This window comes from Notolabrus celidotus, chromosome 12, assembly GCF_009762535.1.
Source record: "Notolabrus celidotus isolate fNotCel1 chromosome 12, fNotCel1.pri, whole genome shotgun sequence".
NCBI classification, from domain to species: Eukaryota; Metazoa; Chordata; class Actinopteri; order Labriformes; family Labridae; genus Notolabrus; species Notolabrus celidotus.
Genome location: NC_048283.1, coordinates 13,444,851 through 13,469,053, shown reverse-complemented (window position 1 = coordinate 13,469,053; position 24,203 = coordinate 13,444,851). Strand labels below are relative to the sequence as shown.

General features: G+C 38.7%; 2 protein-coding genes across 3 annotated transcripts; both read left to right on the top strand.

Annotated features, from left to right (window-relative positions):
* Positions 1-50: 50 nt before the first annotated feature.
* usp5 (ubiquitin specific peptidase 5 (isopeptidase T)) lies at positions 51-16,536 on the top strand. Of its 2 annotated transcripts, none has more exons than XM_034697229.1 (20): positions 51-548; positions 2,014-2,142; positions 2,241-2,307; positions 2,407-2,534; positions 3,455-3,600; positions 3,910-4,094; positions 5,425-5,519; positions 6,432-6,625; positions 6,756-6,827; positions 8,556-8,643; positions 8,810-8,935; positions 9,016-9,169; positions 9,527-9,689; positions 9,918-10,006; positions 11,907-12,035; positions 12,425-12,568; positions 12,668-12,810; positions 13,932-14,082; positions 14,356-14,440; positions 15,687-16,536. In XM_034697229.1, exons 1-20 carry the CDS (start codon positions 441-443, stop codon positions 15,778-15,780), a joined length of 2,490 nt encoding a protein of 829 aa, XP_034553120.1. In that variant the 5' UTR covers positions 51-440; the 3' UTR covers positions 15,781-16,536. The 2 variants fall into 2 exon arrangements, with proteins under 2 accessions (XP_034553120.1, XP_034553119.1); XM_034697228.1 differs by having other exon boundaries at positions 217-548; positions 2,244-2,307.
* Positions 16,537-16,884: 348 nt separating this feature from the next.
* On the top strand, positions 16,885-23,418 carry cd4-2.2 (CD4-2 molecule, tandem duplicate 2). The gene is made up of 9 exons (XM_034697317.1): positions 16,885-17,114; positions 18,600-18,641; positions 18,985-19,143; positions 19,220-19,357; positions 20,301-20,528; positions 20,632-20,688; positions 20,823-20,968; positions 22,566-22,633; positions 22,848-23,418. The coding sequence occupies exons 2-9, from the start codon at positions 18,614-18,616 to the stop codon at positions 22,933-22,935; spliced, it is 912 nt and encodes a 303-aa protein (XP_034553208.1). The 5' UTR covers positions 16,885-17,114; positions 18,600-18,613; the 3' UTR covers positions 22,936-23,418.
* Positions 23,419-24,203: the final 785 nt, after the last annotated feature.

The following is a 24,203-nucleotide window of genomic DNA, read 5'->3' as shown; positions in this document are numbered from 1 at the left end:
AGCGTGGGAGTATCAATATCTCGATGCCACAGAATCAATACGCCCACTACCAGTGTTGGGAGTAACGCGCTACAAAAGTAACGAAATTACAGTAATGTATTACATTTTAGAAGTAACTTGCCCAACACTGCCCACCACTACAGGGTGGGCAATCAGTATAAAAACGGCTCCCAAATGAACGGCTCGCAACTGCGAATCGGTTTTCATCGTTCACTTAAAAGAGTCGTTCAAAAGACCGACTCGTTATTGAACGTCACATCTCTAGTTCGGTCGGCCTTCCCTCAACACAAGGTAGCATCTCATGATTCATTCAACCAAACAGACTACAGCTGAAGACGGGCTAAACAACGGGCACACTACAAACTGGGGAACTAAGAGGCTGGGGGTCCAAAGTCAAAGGAGCAAGTGTCCCATTGATAGACGAAGCTAGCTAGCTTGTCATGGCAGATGTTGGTGAGGTTTTGATGTCGGCTTTGTCCACAATTCGGGTTCCGAAGCCCGGGGACCGTGTCCACAAAGACGAATGCGCCTTGTCATTTTCCTCGCCGGTGAGCCATCGTCCCTTTTTCTAAATCAAAAAACAAAAAAACATTATTATTTTCTCTCTTATTCTCTAACATCTGTGTTTGTATAATAACGCTGTGTCGGTGCTGTCTCACTTAAACGCAAAAGCTTCCTAGACGTTAGAACTAACTAGCATGCTAGCTTGAAGCTTGAAGATTGAAGCTAAGCTAATAGTGCACGGTAATGGAAACTTAGCTTCTCTAGCTTGTTAGCATGTTAGGGAAACAGGGCTGCTGTCAAACTAACAAGGGAGTTATCGTTGGCTGCTCACAGCTGGGGTTGTGTGATTGTAGTATTGATATTTTTAACGTAACATATCACACAATACACCCATCTTAAAATAGAGATTTCCTGTTTTTAATGAATCTTCTCTAACCAATCAAAAAGCTGAATCGCAGCCGTTAGCCGACTGGCAGGAGAGCTAGCTGGACTGATCATAACAGATGATGTGACATGTTAACATCAGGGTTAAGATGTCTTCATCCAGGGTAAAGATATCTCAGTGGGCCCCATCACCACAGCCAACCATACAAAATATAACACTGCTGCTATAATACTGGTTTATTTGCATTCATCAAAAATATAAAACTATCCTGGTTAACTGACACAAATCTAAGCTACATATCATTATTATTATTTACAATTTCTCCATATGTAACTGCACAGTATTGACCTTCACACTGTCCACCTCTTTGAACAAGATTATTTTAAGCCAAGTGACTTGTTGTTTAACAACAAGGGGGCATTATTTGGTATAATCTAACCACATGAATTCAAATAAAACTCTAAAAACCTACAGTTTACTTTCAATCAGATTCAGCCACACTTGATGCTGTGAAAATATGACAATTGATTTGATTTGATGTTTTTATTTCGATCATGTAAAAGTAAAATAGAAAAAAACATACAAGTAGAAAAGAAGAAATAGTTATAAAAAACATACAAGAAAAAAATAAGAAATAGTTATACAAAAGAAACAAAATCAATCAGTTCCATCAGCAAACACTGAAACATTTACTTTAAATGTGCGAAAAGGAGTAGGAAGAAGTTAAAGCTTATCAAATCCTACTCCCTTATTCACTATTTTCTAGCGTTATACTAGTGCTTACTTTCAATTACCCACTTTAAGCATGAGCTGCGCATCTCACGGAGCTGCAAAGAAATTCCAGAAATGAATTCTGAATGTTTGTTTATTTATTCAGACAATTTTAGTGATCTTATTGCAGTTATAACAAAACAAAAGAAAAGCGTAGTAGAAAACACATTTTATTTCAGGATCATTAAGGGCCCCTCTCCCCACTTGGGCCCTGAGTAGTCAGTCCCACTTTTCCCCCCACCACGACGCCCCTGTCTACATTGCCTCCACAGTTCTCCAACTTGTGTTGTGTCATACTGGAAATAGAAAAATACATTTTGTTATATTTACCATTGCTTTTGTTCTGTTTACAGGAAAGCGAGGGAGGCCTGTATGTGTGCATGAACAGTTTCTTGGGCTTTGGGAGTAAGTATGTGGACAGGCATCATGCTCGCACTGGCCAGAGGGCTTACTTTCATATCACCCGGACTCGCAAGGCCAAGGTGAATGGACTATTCTTTACACATGACACTAAAAACCACCTCTAAACATTTCAGACTAACCAATGTCAAAACTCATTGATTCTGCTTGATCTTCAAAGAAGGAAGAAGACAACAACTCTGGATCTGGACACCCACCTAAGAAAAAGCCCACCAGATTGGCTATAGGTGAGGTCATGATGAGAGAGCAGGAATATATAAAGAGTATGCAGTTGTTTTCTTTTGAAGATCTATGTCTACCTTACCTCTTGTTTCTGCTCTCTTTAGGGATCGAAGGAGGTTTTGATGTGGACCAGGAGATGTATGAAGAGGATGTCAAGGTGGTCATTTTACCTGACAGACAGGAAGTGACATCGGATGACCTCGCTACCATGCCTGACGTTGTGAAAGAGCGTGTAAGAAATCTGTTTGTGTCTTTATTTTTTCTTGCAAAAGAAATGTTGTTACTCTGTAAACTTCTGTTTCAGCACAAGACTTTTTGAACGCTGCAAATTAGTAGCCTTGGTATTGTATAGTTAGTGTAGCATTGTACAAAATGACTGGAATGTTACTCTAATGCATTTTCAAGAAAGGAGCAAAGTATGAATTTGATCATAATTTCGACCTATTGATTTCTGTGGCACATAAAGTTAAGCAGCACAGTCTGACACTCAGTCACATCTTTGAGAGAGAGAGAGAGAGAGAGAAATAGAAATAGAAATAGAGACAGAGTGGAACAGAATTTTTTAAAAAATATATTTTATTTGTAACTTTTTTGATGTAACAACAAGACAAAACAAATGCAGTCAAACAGGGGCTCAGACATGTGAAATGAAATAAAATATAATTAATAATATTAAAAATAAAATGAATAAAATAAACAGATATATAAATTAATAGAAAACGTGAAGAAAATTTTAGGTGAAATATAATTTTAAATGACAAAATAAACGAAGAGAAGTAACAAAATAAATAGAAATACAGATACATACAAACACACATATGCACACACATGCATACGAATGCATACACATACATACACACATTATTCTAACTAGGAAATAAATAGCAAAAGAAGGATATAGAAAAAATACATAAAGTCATACAGACAGTCTTCACAGACCATTAAAAAGTTCTAACATCAACACCATATTTCAGACGCATTCCTTAATTTCAGAATATCTAGTCACATACATATAGGTAAATGTAGGGATATAAAGATCTTCAATTCTGTAACCTTCAAATCTAGCTGAAATTTGAAATTGAAAAATTTGAAGTGAATAAACTGTAACCTAGGTCTGATTTTGTTTCTGTTAATTCATTTGCTCCCATCAAGGTATCCCTGTCCATGGCTGGTATCATGACGGCTGATTCAGTGTCTCATGCCTTACAAGTTCAACAGTGGGACGGAGAGGTGAGACAGGAGTCACGGCATGCTGCTGGTTTTAAACAGCTAGACAACGGAGTCAAGATCCCTCCCAGGTGAGACATAAGAACACAGCTGTGCCTTATGTAAAACCAGCATACAGCCCATCATAGATTTGTGACCTCATGCACACATCTTCTACCATGTTTAGCTCTGAAATGACGAAATAACATGCAAAACTGCAAATGTGATAACTGTCTTAATTGACTACATAAAATGCAGTGGTGTTAAAGACAATGCTTCGTCATGTAGCATCCATTTATCCATTATTTTAGTAGTCCTCTCCCATTTATATTCTGTTGTTATTTCAAACTTTTGAAAGTGATAGCCACTCAGTTTGTGTTTCTTCCCTTTCTTCATCACAGTGGCTGGCGTTGTGAGGTGTGTGACCTGCAGGAGAACATTTGGATGAACCTGACGGACGGCAAAGTCCTGTGTGGTCGCCGGTATTTTGATGGCTCAGGGGGGAACAACCACGCCCTTCTCCACTATCAAGAGACGGGATATCCTCTCGCTGTCAAACTCGGTACCATCACTCCTGATGGAGCAGGTAAGCAAGACTGCACAAACCTCGGACATTGTACAGAAGACCCAGGTTAGCTTTTGTGCCAGAATCTTCCTTCAGAACGAGTGCACTGGTCAAAACTGCTTCAAAGGCTATAAAGCCAATTAGCTGGTGAGCTGTACCACAATTAACCAGCATGTAAAAGTATCTACTTAATCACCTAGATTAATTAAGAAGCTGATGTAGTCCTTTGTCTTCACTCATGGTCTGCCCATGTCTATCTGCCAAGATGCCTGAGCCACAGCGAGGACTTAGGCTCCTGTTCCTTGTACGGCTGTTGCCAATCAAACACAGCCGCTGACATGCTGCCCCATTCCACTGAGATGAAAAGGTTTCCGATAATGTCCCAGAGACCTGTTTTGTAACTTAAAAAAAAAAAACATGTCTTTTTTTTTTGCTAGCACACAAAGGGACAGCCGAAAGGGATTTGAATTGGGCTTTTAGGGCACAATGTTAGCTACTGTAGAGCTCTGATTGGCAAAATGGTTGGACTAAATGCAGTACAGTGTGTGTTGTTGTCGTCAGTGGGTTTGTGCTTCATTGACTTTAATACCACCTAGGGTGGAAAATTTCCAGTAAATTTCCATAAAGTTTTTGGTAAATTTCCATGGGAAGTTAAATTGGAAACTTGCCATGGGAATTATGGGAATTTATGGGAATTGAGGGTAATTTAATGCAAAGGTATAATAATAATGATAATACATTTTATTTAAAAGCACCTTTCTTAACACTCAAGGCTACTTTACAGAGGGATTAAAACACAATAAAATAAAATAACACGATAAAATAAATAAAAACAACATCATATCCAAGCATAAATATTTGTTTTGTTATAAGCAGACATCCATCCAAAATAATACAATTAAAACAGATTTATTTGTAAGTAGAACTTTATTAAGTTTTAGATATTTTATTGAACAATCAGTTCTTTCATTGAAGAACAAAAACATGAATGTTGAGTTAATATTACTCATCCCCCCTGACCCAACCCATTCAAAAAATTAACAAAAATGCAATCTCAACAAAGTCCCATCCAAATTGTTAAATGAAAAGAGCCCCTCTCCATCCAAAAAAGTCCCATTCAAAATCCAAAATAAAGCATCTTCTTGCATGAAATCTGGTTGTTTTAGTCAGGATTATGCTAAAATATATTTTCCCCAACTATATTTAAGTTCTCTATTAAGAGCCAACCTTCAATTTAGTAAATTCCTGGTTTATTCCCTTTTATTCATGCTAATTCCCATGGAAAGTTTCCATCTTTGAAAATTGCTGGAATTTTGCAACCCTAATACCACACTTGTTTTTTTTTTCCCAGATGTGTATTCCTATGATGAGGATGACATGGTGCTGGATTCCAAGTTACCAGAGCACTTATCTCACTTTGGCATCGACATGATGACCATGGAGAAGGTGAGTTCTTTGATGATGATATATGAAGTGACAATTTGTATTTTTTTATTTGATATATTTCTGTCTTTTACAATCATACAAATCAAATCTGGCACGTTTTTTACTCATTGATTTACTACACTCACGTCTGTCAACTTCTCACAGTCAGAAATATCAGGCTTTTTCCTGTTGGCAGACATCCAGGCTTTTACGGCGGCCTCTGCCTGAGAGCAGCCATTGATTATGTGATATTTCTAAGTATTCTAAAATTCAGCTGCAGTGGTAGAGAGCCAGCAGTAACTGATATTGTTGAGTGTTTTTACTGTTCAGTCTGGCTCTCTTGTTGTTTTTTCAACACATCGTTAACTCTTATTGGAGTAGATCTTTATATGAAACATTCCTAAACATACATAAACATATATTCATAAATCTATCTGTTTATTAGTTGTTACCACTTTAGGTACATTATTATATCTGCCTGCTTTCCACAGCTGAAGTTATTTTCCTCCACACCTGTTTCTGCTCCGATTCCCTGCTGCCATTAATTTCTTTGTCACCTGCTTCTCCTCTAATGCAGAGTAAAACTTCCACAGTTGTCACAGTTTAAGATCTCTGCACCTCTCACTGTGCACTGTAATGTTGTTTCTTGCATTGCTAATGTATTTCTCCACACACATAATGATGCTGCACAGACAGGGGGTGGAGGAATCGTGCTTCAGCCACGCAGAAGACTAAATGCAGCACTTAGTGTTGTGATGATATGTTTTGCAATCTTGTCCTCAGCTGCCCGCCGTCATTTCCAATTGAAATTTGCAAAGTTTGCTCGCCAGTCCCCAAAACTTGTCTTTAATTATGTCAACTACCACGTAGAATGCCCTTTGCTTGTACCCTGCATCCTGTCTTCTCTTATCTCTTCTCCTCCTCTGCTGTTAGACCGAGCGGACCATGACTGAACTGGAGATTGCTGTGAACCAGCGTGTAGGGGAGTGGGAGGTGATTCAGGAGTCGGGGACAACCCTCCGGCCCTTGTTTGGCCCTGGCCTGACTGGCATGAAAAACCTGGGCAACAGCTGCTACCTCAACTCTGTCATGCAAGTGCTCTTCACTGTTCCAGACTTCCAGAGCAAGTCAGTACCCTTTTTTACTTTTATCCCACATCCTCTAGCGCCAACCACTTGTTATGTTGACCATGCTGCTTCCTGTTATAAAAGACAAAGTTAAAGACATGAAGACAAACCTTCTACTTGTGTCTTCTAGATACGTGTCGAACATCGACAAGATCATTGATGAAGCCCCAAGCGACCCAACCCAGGACTTCAAAACCCAAGTGTGAGTGTTCTCTTCTTCTTCTCTTCTTCTAACCATTGGATAGCTGGAAACATGCCTCAGTTTTAAGAATGATAAAATGGTGTTTAATAAAGCCACATAAATTCCACATGCATGTATCCATCAGCAGTCATCCCCATTGAGTCATGATGAAAAAACTGTCCACAGAAACACATACAAGGATACCCTGTGTGCCAGCTGCAGAGTGCAGACCTTGCACATTGCAGCTCTGTGTTTAAATTTCTTTCGTTGTTTAAATATTTATTAGGGCGGTCAATAGATTAAAATATTTAATTGCAGTTAATCGTATGATGTCCTTAGTTAACTGGCGATTAATCTCAAATTGATCACACATTTTTTTATCTGTTCTAAATTTACCCTCAACGGATAATTTTCAAGTTTTTAATACTCTTATCAACATGGGAGTGGACAAATATGCTGGCTTTATGCAAATGCATGTTTATTATTATTGCAGCAATCCAAAACAATGACAAATACTGTCCAGAACAATTGCCACACAACGATGCTGAAAGGGCATTTTGACCTGAATGTAACATTACTTAGTAATACTTCTGTAAGATGAGATTTATTTTGGTCTAAATATTTGTATCATTAATTTCTTTGATGAAGTTTGAAATACTTCTATTTCATATATTGCACTGCCTCTTTAAGGTTGCTCAGGGTGATATGGTTTTGAGTTGAAGTGAAGGTGTCACATGTGTTTGATGTGCTGTTGTCCTATGTTGAGGAAGAGTCATTAAAGGCATCACGACGCACAGCAGAAGTTGTCCCGCTCTTTCTTCCCTACAGCCCTTAAGTATAATTAATTAAGTTTCTAGTTAATACTGTTGAAGTTTAACAGTTCCGAAGAGATTAAACAAGTTACGACGTTACACTACCACCATGTAATATCCAACTAACTAAACATCCTGTTTTTTTAAGCAGCTCAACACAAAGTGATTGAGCTCATGCATCACAACTTCTTCGTCACAGTAAATGCAGATAACTTTGGTCTTGTCCAGAGAGACATCTGGCAGTGCTTTAAAGCTGAACTTGCAGTTCACAACGCCCTTTTTATTTATTTTCTTCTTGTCATCCACAATATTATCTTACTGCTGTATCAATTCCTGATTTCCCAAACTACGGGGCGGGCCGAGGGTCATACACAGAACGTGCGTGCATTAATCACGCGTCAAATAAATGAGTGGCGTTAAGGAAAATTTTAATTAACTCGTTATTATTGCGTCAATTTCGACAGCCCTAATATTTATATTTATTAAATATATTTTTCTTCCTGGATAGAAGAGAACTACAGATATCACCCGTGTTTTTTACAGTGTAACGCCCTGTTGAGCACTTTCATTGAGGTAATGTGATACTTCAACAAAAGAATGAGCCGCTCCTGTGTCTCATCTAGACTGAAAACAAAAGTGAAACCATTGTCTGGTTACGTCTACAGTGTCCCTGAGTATTATTTTTTTCATCACCAACATATTTCACACCACAAATGAATTTTCCCGGATCTTTTATGTGCGTGTTGCCCTATTCTAAATAATCTCCACAATTGTTGCTGCACAGAAAAATTAATCCCACAAGAGATAGGGAAACATTCTCCACTATGTTATTTGAGGCCAAAAATATATCCAGGCCGATATCCAAATCCTCCTCCTGTGTGAGACTCTGGTTTATTGTTGGATGTGCAGTGATGTCAGCTTTGTTTGTTTATCACAGAGCCAAGCTGGGCTACGGTCTGTTGTCAGGAGAATATTCCAAACCAGCACCAGACCCTGGAGATGAGAATGATTCTACTGAACCCAGGGTAAGAAGAAAAAAATCTGTTGTAGTGGATTTACAAATATTAGGCTTGACAGAAATTCATGGTAGCTGTGGAATGTAAGCTCAGAGATAATAAAGAGTGTGGTCTAGCTAATATTAGTCCTTTCTGTGGACAAATCACACAATCTATGTTTATGCTCTGTCTGCAGGGAGACCAAATTGGCATTGCACCGAGAATGTTCAAAGCACTTGTTGGGCGAGGCCACCCAGAGTTCTCCACCAATCGACAACAGGATGCTCAGGAGTTTTTATTGCACTTCATAAACATGGTGGAGGTAAAGTAACGCTCTCATCCCTCTGCTGTTTTTTATCCCCAGCCTATTTCTTTATACTGTTATTCTTTTTTTATTCACAGAGGAACTGTCGCTCTGGGTTGAACCCCTCTGAAGCTTTCAGGTTTCTGGTGGAGGAGAGGATTGTGTGTCAGCAATCACAAAAGGCCAAGTACACACAGCGGGTGGATTACATCGTCCAGCTACCTGTGCCCATGGACCAGGCTACAAACACAGGTGAATGGTTACAACGATATAATGCCTAATGTGACTGTCGCAGACTGTTTTGTGACCAACATGCTACAGAAGAAAAATCTATTTGAGCCAAGAGAATTACATTTGCTGTTTTCAAGGGACCAAAAGCCGTAATGCAGCTTCTTTTAGGCTGCACAGTAAACAGATCTTTATGTGTTAAGTGACACCATGGGCTCTGAACGTGTGTCAGACATGATCCTGTATTTGTTTTTAATCATTAAAACTTGATTCCCCAACCAACAGACACGTAGTATCTTTCATTCTGAGTTAAATCAATTCTCAAAGAAGGTCGTGAACAAGTTTTTGTTTGACAAACATGTGCTTATATTTGTCTTACAGAGGAACTTCAGGAGGCAGAGCGCCGGCGCGAGGAGGGAGACACATCAGCCCCTACAGTGCGCGCACAAATCCCCTTCACAGCTTGCATGGCGGCTCTCAGCGAACCAGAAATCCTCACGGACTTCTGGAGCTCAGCCGTGCAGTCTAAGACTACTGCTACCAAGTACGAAGAGACGCACACACGCTTGCACACACGCTTGCACGCACGCGCGCGCGTGCACACACACACACACACACACACACACACACACACACACACACACACACACACACACACACACACACACACACACACACACACACACACACACACACACACACACAAAGAGCTTTTGATTCTAACAAGTCTTAATATGTATTTATTAATGCCAGTCTTTGTCTCATTTGTCAGAACAACCCGCTTTGCCTCCTTCCCTGACCACCTGGTCATCCAGATTAAGAAATTCACCTTTGGCCTCGACTGGGTGCCCAAGAAACTGGGTGAGTGAGGACGTTATGTTGAACAGATGAATATCTTTCATGCTTTATATGAAAGTTTATAATGTTAACACTCTAGGCCATCGTACAGTCTGAAGGATTAAGCTTAAAACTCCTAAAATTCATAAACGATACATATTGTTGAGGCTCACTGTTGTTCATAAAGTTGTTTTTATATCTGGCCTGATGTCTAAGGTTAACCTTCTAGTGTTAAATTTATTCTAGTGATATAACTCTAGTGGTCAAACCATCAAGAACAACTTGTACTTGGGTGAATTGGAAGGTAATTCCCCAACATTTAACAAAACAGACTCAAAGTTGAAAATTCACACAATAATTCAGAAGCTCTGCTGCAATCCCTCCTGCTTTCACTACATACTGGGGCAGGATTCTGCTTATCATTCAATTCCTTATCAATTCTCCTAACGATTCCTGAGTATTTTTGTAAGGGGAAAAAAAGTAGTTCTACACAGTCTTCCGCACCAAAAGGAACCAGTTTAATTTTTCCAAATTTATGTCTTCACAAGACTGAACAATAGGTTGACCTCTCAGCCGCATGAGTCCAGACGTGGCCCCTCAAGCCTGGACAAAAAGACTGAATTTCGAGAGGAAAACACTTTTCCTCCGGGGGTCATCGCAGATGTATTTTATCCACTCTCGGTGCCTCCTTTTCGGCCTTGTGAGTCCGGACGTGGCCCCTGGAGCCTGGAGGAAAATACTTTGAATTTCCTCGTGGTTGAAGGAGTTCTGAGTCGCAGAGTGTGTGGCGTAATGCAATGTACCGCAACGTGACATGACGTCGTGCTGGGAAATTAATCCTTAAGAAGAATCGATAACATTTGAGATGTGCAATTCCGATGGAATTGATCAATTGGAACCGGTTCTAAGTCGGATCCGGTTTTTGATTCCCACCCCCAGGCAGGATGAATACATTTATTAGCTGAGCAAGATGTTAATACACAAAGTTGATCCTCACTGCAGTGCAACAAGGTTAAAACACATCTACTTTGGAAGTAATTTGTGCCAATAGTTGGCTTTTCCTTGATTTCTTTCATTTTTAGTTTGGCGAAGAGTATATTTTCTTTCCAGGGGAATCAACACAAATCTGATTGTCTCCAGATTGTTTTAGAATTTGTTAAAAAACAAGTTGATTATGTGTAGATTGAAGTCCTGAAATTATGGCAACCTAACCAGCCCAGAGTAGAAATACTTGAATACCTTCCCAAAAACAAACTGAATTCCTTTATTAACAAAAAAAAGAAAATGGAACAAAAATGGCAGCTTTTCTCTCCGGTGCTCTCTATCCAGTAGTTCAAAGCAGTAGCCTAACACCTTGTTTATCGAAGCTTGATAGTAGGATCACTACCTTGCATGCACACAAAAGAGCGATGATCTAAACGCTGACACAATAACTCGCACATCACACACTCCTGGGTGTGATCAGGGAGCATGAGTGGCCCAGAGGCCGAGGAGTGCAGCTCCAGACTTTTTATGAGCTGCAGACTCACAGACTCGCCAGCCAATGACAGGAGGGAGGAGATCCTACAGTTGAGGCCCACTCAGCCTGAGGAGTAACACAATGCATATTAATACATTCTAGCAGCCAGACATTCACCAGTGGGGGAATGTAACAGCATGTCAGAGGACAATTATGTAACATCAAACTTGAACTTGGCTACATCGCACTCTAGGGCTACTTAAGAGTCTCTGAGCATTGGTAGACTTTTTTTAACGTCCGTAACACAAATCATCTTCCTACCATCTATGAGGTCAGCTTGTGTTTTTGATCATTTGTAAGAAGACTGTCCACAACACAGTGTGACAATAAAAAATTCTAGACTGTGATTAATGAAGGGAGATTCATGACGAATGTTGTTTTAAATGACGATGAATCTCTTTGCAGACGTGAGCATTGACGTCCCCGACACTCTGGACCTGAGCGCGCTGCGTGCAACCGGCCAACAGCCAGGAGAGGAGCTTCTACCAGAGGTGGCCCCGCCCCCACTCATGACACCAGATGTGGAGGTTAAAGGTATCCTGGGTTTCCATGGCAACGAGGAGGACGACTCGCTCTACTCCCCACTGCTGTGTTAGTCTGTCTGTCTTTCTGCTCTTTTCCTTCTTCCCCTTTGACGCTCTTATTTGCCCCTTACTCCATCTTTTTCTTCCTTTCTACCTTTTCTGTTTCCAGCGTCCTTCTGTTGCCATATTTTTTTGAACTTTTGTTTCATGTGAAATGAGTTATGAGTTGACAGTTCTGTGTTTATTTTATTTATTTATTTATTTATTTATTTATTTATTTATTTATTTATTTATTTATTTATTTATTTATTTATTAACTTTTGTTAAATTTAAAGAGCAAAAGTGACATTCCCAAAAAGTACCCCAGAGTAATTCAACTTTTTCCTCACTCTCTCTCAGCTCCAGTTCTGGATGACTCCACAGTGTCCCAGTTATGTGAAATGGGATTTCCTCTGGAGGCCTGCAGGAAAGCGGTGTACTACACTGGCAACACTGGAATCGATGCTGCCACGAATTGGATAATGAGCCATATGGATGACCCAGGTGTGCAGAGCTGTGGGAATTCGCCTGTAAAAACGAAATCATCAATCAGTCTGTCTCGCTCACCCTTCATGTTCTCCCCTCTTATCTGATTGGTTGCAGACTTCTCAGCCCCTCTGGTGTTGCCAGGCTGCAGCTCCGGCCCTGGGACCACACCCACAGAGAGCGTCTCCGAGGAGCACCTGGCAACCATCGTATCCATGGGCTTCAGCAGAGACCAGGCAACAAAAGCACTCCGAGCCACGGTTAGCATCAATCTCTGTCCTGTAGGAAAAGAGGATATGACTAATTTCACTTGCCACTCGTCTAAAAGTAAAAACCGTGCCAAAACAGGCACAGCTGCTCCTTTTTTATTCAGGCACTCATGCTGCCAGATTCTTGGAGACTAACCAAGGCCTTAATTCCTCAAAAAAAAAAAATGGAAGGCAAAATTTCAGTTTGAGTTTTATTGAGCCAAGCTGTCTTAGAAGCGCTGGTAAGGGATATGTCTTACTTTTTAATTACTGTATCATTATAATTCTTGTGGTGGTTTCATAGCTTTGTTTGCCAAATAATAGCTGCTGCAGTTTTGCCTAAATGTCAACAAACTTAACTTGGAACAATGTATTGCAGAAAAAAACTGGAAACCACCCTAAAATATCTGTATGGCTTTTGTACACAAAGAACCCCCTTCTTAAGTCTGTAGGTGCAGTAATCTCTGGATTTTTGATCTAGCTCAGGTTACTTTTTTTCTGAGACAGGTGCTGATTCCACATTCATGCAGATTGCATTTGCAGTTTCATCGCCGGTGGGTCACTTTACACATGAACCAGTTAAAGTTGCGTGTATAAGTTTGTAACCCCCAAACCTTCACCTCAGATGATGAAGGGAAGCTTCCAGTGAAGCTTGTCTTCTTTGCTGGTGTTCCATCATTAGCTGCAGTACCAGTATCATGTTGAGGCAGAGAAAATAAACTGGCAGCATGACTCTCCTCTTTCTCTTGTTTTATGTGCAAAAAAGGGACCCTGTTGACTACACTGTTGGCAGTTATACTTTAATGACATCATTACAAATGTGGCACTTTATAAATGTGAACTTTAGCAGCACTTCAGATGCTTCATTGAGGTTCATAACCCAAGTCATTAAAAACAAACATAGCCATCACATAATGGGGCGTCAAACATGAGTGCTATCCTAGTAATGTATTATTTCTTTTGTATTGTTCCTGTGATATGATGGCTGTCTTCTTCTGCCTTATAACTTACAGGGATATTATACCTCTACTGTGGGGACAACGCAAATACCCTTAAAGTCTTACATTTGACCAAAAGCTCAGTTTTCTGAAACTCTGTAATAATTCCTCTTTTAAATAATGCTCGTTTCATAGAGTAATGTCCTGGACCGGGCAGTGGACTGGATCTTCTCCCACCTGGACGACCTGGAGTCCATGGATGTGTCTGAAGGTGGTCGCTCAGCAGCAGAGAGCGAGGGTGGCAGGGATCCTCCGCCTGGGCCACGCGTCAGAGATGGACAAGGCAGTAAGTCATGAAGAGGCAGTCAAAACTATTACCCCTTAGAATGTGTCCCTACTGATGCTTTTAGAAAAATGAAATGTTGACATCATTAACCTTCATATCTTCTATTATCTTGCACTTCTTCTTGTTTTTATTGCCCACTGTGAAGCACTTTTTTTTACCTGTATTGAAAAGTGCTATATAAATAAAGTATCATTAAAAGTATTATTATTGTCCATGTTATCATTTACATATACTTTTCAGTTTTTAATGACTTGTGGTTTTGTCTTTATGCAGAGTACGAGCTGTTAGCGTTCATCAGTCACATGGGGACGAGCACGATGTGCGGCCACTACGTCTGTCACATCAAGAAGGATCAGCAGTAAGTGTTTACTTTTTACACTGATGGATATTTTTCTGTTTGAAGCTTCAACATGTATTTTAAAATCACTGTTAAAATATACACCACTGGTCAAAAGTTTTAGAACACCCCAATTTTTCAAGTTTTTTATTGAAAATTCTGCAGTTCAATGTCTTATTTGTGCTCTGGAATAAAACATTGAACAAATAAACAATTGAATTTCAAAAATAAATCATGGAATCAATTCATAAACCAAAATGTAGTCTAAATTTCTTACTCGTCGAAGTAGCCACCTTTGGCACCCTTTTCTTGCCATTTCTAAAGCAACACATTACTTTCTGGAGTACAAGACTGTTCAAATATTGCTCACAAGGGTATGGTACCACAGTATGTTCCAACACTACTTTTATGCAGTCACAGGGATTTGGAAATAATCAAGGACAGTTGGGACACCTGTAAGAATTGGTAGCACCAACTTTCAAGGCTTGACTACCCTCAATTGCTGCAGAACAGCAACCAATTTCTTGTTCCCTGAAAAAGGCCTTTTTGTATAATTCTGAAATGTACATTATTTTTTCAGTTTTGGGTAATCTTACCTTTTTTTTTTTTTTTTTTTTTTACCTCTGGCAGTTCACCACTTACTTTTTTACCATTTAAAGCTATTCAATGGACGTGAACTGCTTGGATTTCAATAAAATAGTGTAAAAATTGGGGTGTTCTAAAACTTTTGACCAGTTGTGTATCTCTAGAAGTCTCAGCCTTAAAAATATAACTATGTAGAAGTGTAGAAAGAAAGAGCCTCACAAATTATATCATTTGTTCTCTCTTTTCAGTCACAAATTTATTTATGACATGTCTCAAAAAAGTTTTTCAGTGTAATGAAGTAGCTGGTTGTATGATGCCTCAGCAGGGGGCACCATACTCAAGGTTTACTGGTCTGAACTATCATCACTGCTAAAGGGGAAACAGATCACGTCATTGACCTGTCATTGAAATATATTTAGAATAGTTTGTACTAATGGGAAAAATTATTTCAGTTTTTAAATCTTGTTTTCATCCATACAACTTGAGACCTAAAAAACTGACTTTAATGACTTTAAATTTCGCCATTGAATGATCTTATATCTGGAAAAGTAGGTGTCATATCAGATGGTGGAAAGATATCTGTAGATTTGAATAAACACTTAACTCTGTAAATGTGATAAAAGGCACAACCTGTCTGTAATGAAGGTGCTCTGTTTTAATCTGAGGGATCTCTGCTTCCCAGGTGGGTTATCTTCAACGATCAGAAGGTTTGTGCTTCTGAGAAACCTCCCAAAGACCTGGGATACCTCTACTTCTACCGGAGAGTGGCTGAATGAGACAAAAAGGAGCTCTACACTCTGGGTGAAGGCTGAGAAATGTGGTCGCTAACACAAACACACACATGACAGCATTTATAGTTGCACTCCACCAAGCTCTTACAAATGCCCTGGCACGCTTCACAACTGACAAAAGTGTAAATAAGTCTCTCAGACTGCATATACCGTATCCACAGTTCAATACATGGGTGCAGATGTACAGATGAGGTGTTGGGGTGAGGGGAGATTCTTCCTTTGATCAAATGATATAATAAACCATGGGCCTGTTCTTAGAAGTTGCTCCAGTTATTTATCTGGACAACAAAGCTTGGTAAACTGAGAGCCACCTGTAGTCTAGTAGAACTCCTGTTCTAGCTTAAATTCAGCAGATTTATCCAGATTATTCAGTTTACCTGCCTCAGGGAACAGGCCTCAGACATCAGAGTGACCGGCTGCTGAGTCCACTCACTCTTTATTAAAAAGTTCCACCAATTCACACCATTAATCCATGTCCCGACTATTGATTACACTGCCATCAGTAGTCACTGCCTCTCCTCATCAACATGTCGCTTCCTGCACACTCTTCTTTTATCAGACGGTTGCACTTTGGTGTCACCTGTTTACCTCGGCAACACCTCTTCCGCTACCTATCTCTGTGAGGAAATAAAACTGTAATCTCCCCGGTGATAGGACATGTCAGAAAATCAAATAAATAGAAATACAGCTCAAATGTGTGTTACAAAAAAAATGGAAATAAAAAAGCGTAAAAACACCAAATCAACTTGTTTTTTTCTTAAAAGTTTGGTGAGGTTGACATCTGGGTAATATTTTGCTTTATCTTGTTTTCATTTTGCAAACAAATCCTTTGTTACTTCTGCTGTGACGAATAAAAGCATTGTCTTTCTGTCATTCGGTCTTGTTTCGTTCTTACCCGTGTGTTGTTTTCTGCTCACCGCCTCTTCTCTTGGTTTCCTTTTTGTCATGTGTTTTCGACATCATGGTTAGTAATTAGTGACACATCTGCAAAATGTAATATATATTTGTAAATGCTTGTGAACCTGAGCCACTTTGCAAAATATCCCTGAGCTTCAAGTAAGAAGTGCACCATGTAAAGAATCCCATTTCTGCTTTGCAAGAGAGTGCAGGCGTGACTTGAAAAACCACAAAGAGCTTGGGTTTACATTGGCCTACAATTTTCCAGAGTGCAAGTTTCTTATATTCACACGTCTTCCGCCTTCTACTGTTTCACGATCCTTGTGCTGGCGTTTTCAAAGAGGTGAAGCACAGAGAGGACGAAGAAATACTTCTGCCTTCAATAACGGCAAAAAAAGGACACTGGGTTGCTCATCATTCAGGTAATTTATCACATTATTCTGGTATCAAGTTTTATTCTGTGATTTGATATTACCGGATGAAATATCACCGTACTAAAACCTTTTTTCTTTCGTTTTGTAACGCAGTCCATATCTAACAATTTTCCTTCGAACCATTATTAACGAATATTTATAACATTTTGCATGCATCTTTAATCAGTCTGCTATCTGAATAAATGAAGTGCTGTAAAAGTAATTGCTTTAGAAACTAGATTATGCGTTCAGACGGCATACATGTTAAAGTGTGATCAAGACTTTAGACTTAAGACTTTGTCCCCTTTGGGAAACTATTTTCACACAGCACCTCATATGTTCAGCAGACATAGACACCACAGAACAAAAACAAAACAGAACACACAAAACCAGCAAACTAAAACATCAGCATTCAGCAAACATGTTCCGCTCTCTGGCCTGTTCAAACGTGGTCAGGGCCGCTATAGCAGCAGGGATCAGGCTTTTCCCCAAGCGAGCCCTTCCACACCTTGGTGCTCTGTATCTGCGTCCTGAGGGGAGTGGGATGAGTTGGGTGTTTAGTGGATGTGTGTTGTCCTGTTCTATTGAGGTTGCAATGTGTGTAATGGCCCTGTTGTTTAAATCTGTGAGTTTGGTGTAGGGAGTTATTTAGAAAACAACATGTCAGTGTCGAGCTCAGTCGTATTTAAAGAGTTAATGATTTAGTGCAATTTGAGTTAATTACTGTTTAATATAGTCAGTGATATAAAGAAAATGTAAATATCTGAAAATGTCAAATTAGCCTTTTAAGATGTATTTCATGTAAAGTATTAAATAATTAATACTTTACATAAAATGCATCTTAAACTATCTTTAAAAATATCACATTGATTAAATGAATGTGATATTTTTCATGTATCTTAAAAAATACAAATCATTATTGGCTTTAAAAAGGGAAGATTGTTCAAATTTAAATATTTTGAAGTGCTGAGTTAATTACTGAACCTGGCAGCATCAATACATTTATGTGAGGTGACAGAATGACACCGGGAACAATAAATGGCTCGTCAGTTTTTATGCCAATTTATTTTGTTTAGTTGCGCAAAATAATAAATTCACGCTTTTCACACACATTCTTTATTTCTCATGCACGATCGGATACATTTGAAGACATTTTAAATCGTTTTGTGCTATTTATTCATACCAGTGATTAAAATAATACTGCTAAACCATACTCTGTAACTTTGCCTGTGACATTTGCTTCAGTTTTTACAGACAAGTCTTCGAAGCAACTTGTTGATTTTTTTAAACAAGAGATAGAAAGCGGAAGGAAGTAGAGAGCTAGCTCAGTGGTTAGGGATCACATGTTGTTCTGAAACAGAAGCTGTGTGGGGTATCTCCAAGCAGGAAGTGTTCATTTTCACATTTTTTAAATCTGTAGTTTTGTTTGTTTAAAGTCTTTCAACTTGACAGGAATGAACTTGTGTGTTTAATATTTAATATTTCTCCCCTCAGATCCAAACTTCAAAATGAGGACTATCATGTGGTTTGGTTTCGGTGGGTAAAAACACTTCTGTAAAATATTATAGATTATCCTTAAAAGTAAAGGGTAGACGTTACCAGTGACCTTGATCCAATTATGTCTCTTTATGTTTCCAAAACTCTTTGATCCACCAGGGAATAAAACTGTAGCTGTGCTTTTCTCATCATGGATGCACAACCGAAGATCTCTAAACTGACCCTGATAAATTGCCCATTTGCTTTATTTTCACTTTATGAGTTTGAATTGCAAACTAATGAGAACATATTCTGTATCATCAGTTTGTCCTTGTCTTAATGCTCAGTGTAAGATATTTTCCTGTGGATATATCTCAATAAATGTGATCCTCTGTCTCCTCAGTGCTGGGTGCACTCTCTGCTGCTGGGGAAGTCATCTTGTCCACACCAGGAAACAACACCAAATTGAAGTGTGGAATCAACACAAACTTCAAATCAGTAGAATGGTTAAAGGAAAACAACCGCATTATTCTCATGGGTGATACTGGCATAGCAAGGAAAGGTAAGTAAGAAATAACGATGAACTGTTTTTAAAACATCTATTTGCAGAGTATAAAGTTTGGTATTTTCTGAATTAGGCAGCGGAGAAATTGTGCAGCGGTCAAGGGTGACTGGAGCAGACCTTCAGGTCTCCAGAGTGAAGGAAGAAGATGCAGGGAAGTTCACTTGCAAGATGGATGGGAAATCTAAAGTTCATACACTTCTTGTTGTCTTAGGTAGGCAGAAAAGCTGAGAAAATGTAGTTCTCAAATCATCATTTGAATGCAGAGAGATTGTGGTTGATTCCTCCCCCTCCCACATCCCCTCACCAACTCCCATTCATACCCACAGTCATAAGATCAATCAAACCATCTACACTGAATTAGAAACAAGAGGAAAAGTTTAGTATGGGCAAAAGCTCAGGCTTACAACAAACAACTTATGGTCACAAAGTATTGAGTAACTTTGATTTTAGTCATTTGGTTACAAAACTACTTTAAATATCGGTTATAAGATAAGATAAGATATGCTTTATTGGTCCCCCATTGGGGGAAATTCTTTTGTTACAGCAGCTTACAACACGGGACAGGGGAAAACAACAATGTACTAACATAGTTAAAAAAATATAATAACAATAATAATAGTAATGATAAAGGTAAAATAGAATAGAATAGAATAATTATTAGAATGATAGAATAGAATAATTATTAGAATTATAGAATAGAATAATTATTACAATTATAGAATAGATTTATAGAACAAGTATGGACAAAAGATTTATTGTTATTTTTGCAACAGATTAAAACCTTAAATACAAAGAATCAAAAGGCAGCATTGATTCAAATATCCTACAGCCAATCCTTAATCCAAAAGTACTGGGTTCCACATATCCCATTATTCTGGTACATATCTACAGTAGTATATAACCCCAAAAGTTCTGGGTCTATATAATCCAGATCCCAGATTGTTTGGCCTCCTCTTTTAAATTTGCAATCACCAAACACATTTTTAAACTTCAATTATTTATAGTGATTGTCCAGTCTTGTCAATCAAAACATTCCAGACTGTACTGTAATTTTGCTCATCATGTCTTGTAACAAACAGTTGTCTCTTCCTACTATATCTGCTTTTGATTCTCACTGTATTTTTCTCTCAATCTTTCATCCCACTTTGTGTCAGTCTCTGCCGACCACTCTGGTGCTCTCCAGCAGGGTGGTGAGGCTACGCTCAAGTGTCAGGTAAAGGGTCTGGACTCCACAGTAAAGTGGAGGTGGCCGAATGGCACTGAAACACAGTCCGGGATCGTTCAACTCAAACCTGTAGCGCATTCTCATAAAGGGAAATGGGAGTGTTTGTTCAACCATGACAGCGTGCCCTACAGTGAGATCTTAAACATCATTGTCGAAGGTAGAGAACTCTCATTCAAGCTTTTTTTTTTCGTGGTGGTTTTCATATCAAAAGTTACGCTTGTGGCCAAGGGCAAAAGCTTTATTTATTTATTTATTTACAGCTGCACCAGTGCCTACCAAGGTATCTACTGAAGTCTATAGCCCAACCTGCATCAGCTGTGCGTACTGTTTGTATTTATTTGTAAAAACTCTTTAATTTTAACCACATGTTAAAGGAAGACTCTTCGCTGAATACACCTCCAATTACATTATCCTGATTTTCCTCATTGGCCTGTTTCCATTCCTAAACCAGGTGTTAGTAACCCTCCACCCAAGGATTCCTCCCTGGTGCTGGAGCTCAGCTGGTGGGTGTGGGTGGCAATTGGAGCTGGCAGCTTGGTGATGGTCCTCCTGATGGTCTTTGTTGTAGTTTTGTGTAAGAGGATCAGAAGAAAGAAGGTGAGCAGATATTATTTTTCAGGGAATCTTTATATTCTGAATTAAATTCAAGTTGCCATGTTATGTTTGTTTTAAGTTTAATTTTTTATTTTATGAAAGCTTTATATGATTTATAATTCAGAAAAATCCTTATTTATCCCCCTGGTGTCTATGAAACCTCACTTCAGCCTCAGTCTGATATAAGGTGATTTCATGTACTGTCTCTTTAAGACTCTCCTTTCTACAAGCCCCCATTTTTTATTGGCCAGCCGTCCAAAACCAACCAAATGTGTGTGAGTCCTTGTTCCACTGTACCTGGGACTCGGGTTTAAAGACTGGCCCTGTTAACTGGCTACTGTCAGCTGGATATATCCCTCGCAAATGTCTTATCTGATAGGTATATTTTGACATTTTAATAAAACACTAGATTAGGTTTCAACAGCTGTGGTAACTCGACAACCACTGACACGGTCAGCTGAAGGTCGCCAGTTTACAGGGTCACTCTTAAAACTGTAACATCAGGAGCTGACAGAGAGATAGTGCTATCGGGCTCAGAGAAGATGAATCTAGAAGAGTAATTAAATCAAGGGAATCACAGTTGTGTGTAATAGAAATACTGCGGGTACTCTACCAATTAGAAACCTTCAACATTTCACGCCCTGCCACCAAAGTTTCTGGACCTTTGGAATCTAAGTATTACGGCTCGAGCAGGGACTTTTCAAGAGATAGATCAACTACCCTGGAACTAAACTTGGACCTTGGTTCCTGCTATCAAAATGCACAGAGTTCTTCAAAAAGGTCTCTTGTTCCTGGGGAAAGTTTCTTGTTGGTTTGAACAAAAATCTCACCTTTGACAAGGCAAACAGCCAATCAAATATTCAATTTTGTGTTTGCCAATCAGGTTTTAAGGGGGCCCAAGCCACCCGTGTCCACCCCTCTGGATCATCCCCTGATGATCCTCTAAAGAGTTCTTGGACTGAGTAATGTGTTAAAATCTGAAACCTGACTGAGCTTTGAAGACAGGGGGATTACTTACCCATACTTTTACGTGCAGATTTGAGATATTGCCATTAAGTATGAATATTCAACACTATAACAATATATGTTAGAGGTGTGAAAAAAATATTGATTCAGCAATATATCGCGATACTTTGACCTCCAATATGATATTGATATTTCAACTCTTAATATCAATATTTTTGTAATAATAAAAATTCACATTTTAGCCGAGTTGGAACTAAAATACAACTTCAGTATTTCAAAAACAATAAAGTGGAAAAGTTGTTTTCAATCAAATAGTTTTGACTTAATTTGTCCTTTCAATTTTGAGTAATATTGTATGATTTACATTTACGCCATCCCTACTTTTTCTTAGTTAACTGTGTAGAATATCACAATATATCACAATATCGAGATATATTGATATCTGTGATACTATTGTATCGTGACCCAAGTATCGTGATGCGTATCGTATTGTGAGGTTCTTGGCAATACTCACCCCTAGTGTATGTACATCTGAAAATATGAAACAGCATAATATTCCCTCTTTAGTATGTGTGGATTCGGTTACTAAACGAGGGAAAAAGATCATACATTTGTGAATTTCTCTTTGCTGTAGAGAAAACATCGGATGAGGCAAAATGGCCACCAGCCACTGAATCCCCGACAGTTCTGCCAGTGTAACCGGTAAATGTTCTTAACTCACTTCTATCTAGTAAAAAAATTACATATACACTCTCCACTAATCTCTGCTCACTTTACAGATGCTTTCTAATCGACTCTTTTCACTCTATATTAATGACTGTTTGACCTTCATCTTTCACTGCGCCTTTTACCCAGTCCTTCATTATTGTGTCGTAATTAGTGTGAAAACTTCTTCTCTTTCCTCTCTTTATCACAGCCCAACAGCTGCAGCAGCAAAACCGCAGCAAGGACGCCGAAGAGAGAAGCCACTGGCCCTCCCTCGGCAACCTCTGCTAATGGAGTGACATGAAAGGCAGATCGAAGAAAAGAGAGAGAGACAGAAAAGAAAGAGAGAGGGTGAGAGAAAAGAGGGGAAGGAAAGGAACAGATAGAGATAAAGGAGGGAAAGAGAAACCCAGTGTGAATACAGCATGAATATAAATGGGCTTTTGAATGTTCTTGATGAAAACAAAAATCAAATGTAATGATGTGGGCACTTTGAGCTTTTTCATGAAATATAACAGGTGAGCTGAATGCAAATAAGGCCTTCAACAGCAACAGAGAGCGGCAACAGTCTGTACTTATTTTTTTATATTCGTGCAGAGTATTAAAATGCTGCGCCTATCCTTCAATACATAATTGACAACTTCTATTGATGCTTTTTTCTGTTTTTGCTTTTTATACTGAATAACATATATTTGATTTGTTTCTTTGTATTTGGCAAATGTTTGTCTGCTTTTCATTTATTCCTGCAGATTGTAAATAAAAAAGTTCAGTTTACTCTTAAAGTCTTGTTTCTTTGTTTTCTGTATTAAGTGATCAATAAAGATAGATGTGAAATGTTTTATGTTCTATTCAGTGAAATACAATCTCAATTAGTTCTTAGTGAATATGCATTTATTATGAGAAAACCAGCTGCTTTTAAAAACCACAGACTGATTAACTAAAAGATAAACATGGACAGCTGATGGATCTGGTTGAAGTATTAATCAATTCAACAGAAACACCATATAACAAACATGTTGGCCTTAAAGGATTAACATTGCTTACATTTTCATAAAAACACTGGAACCAGAGACTAAATGCAGTACACTTTTATTTAATGGAATGGATTGCTTTTATTTGGATTTCTTTTTCTAAGTGATATATTTGTTATGATTATCTAATCTCTTTTTTTTATATGACATGTTAGAGTATGTCCACGCCAAAACAAGACTCAGTCTTTGAAAAACCCTGTACTTGTTTATATGTTTATTAAAAATTCAATAAAAAAAAAAAGTATGAAAAATCCCCAACATTGCTACATTTACTGCATTCTTAAATTTTCATAAAAAATAAAAAATAGCTGAACTCTTAGGCCACCATTAGTTACCATTAGTAGTTACACTGCAACACACTCTCGGTAGCAAAATCATACAGTGGCTGGTGGCTCTGTTCTTCTCCCAAAAACGTTCCCTGCATGTGTGACATCCATTATTAGACTTCTCTAATGCAGGGAGAGTTTTTGGGAGAAGAAAAAGCAACAACTGTTAGACGTCACATTGTAAATAACAATAGCGGCCTACAAGTACAT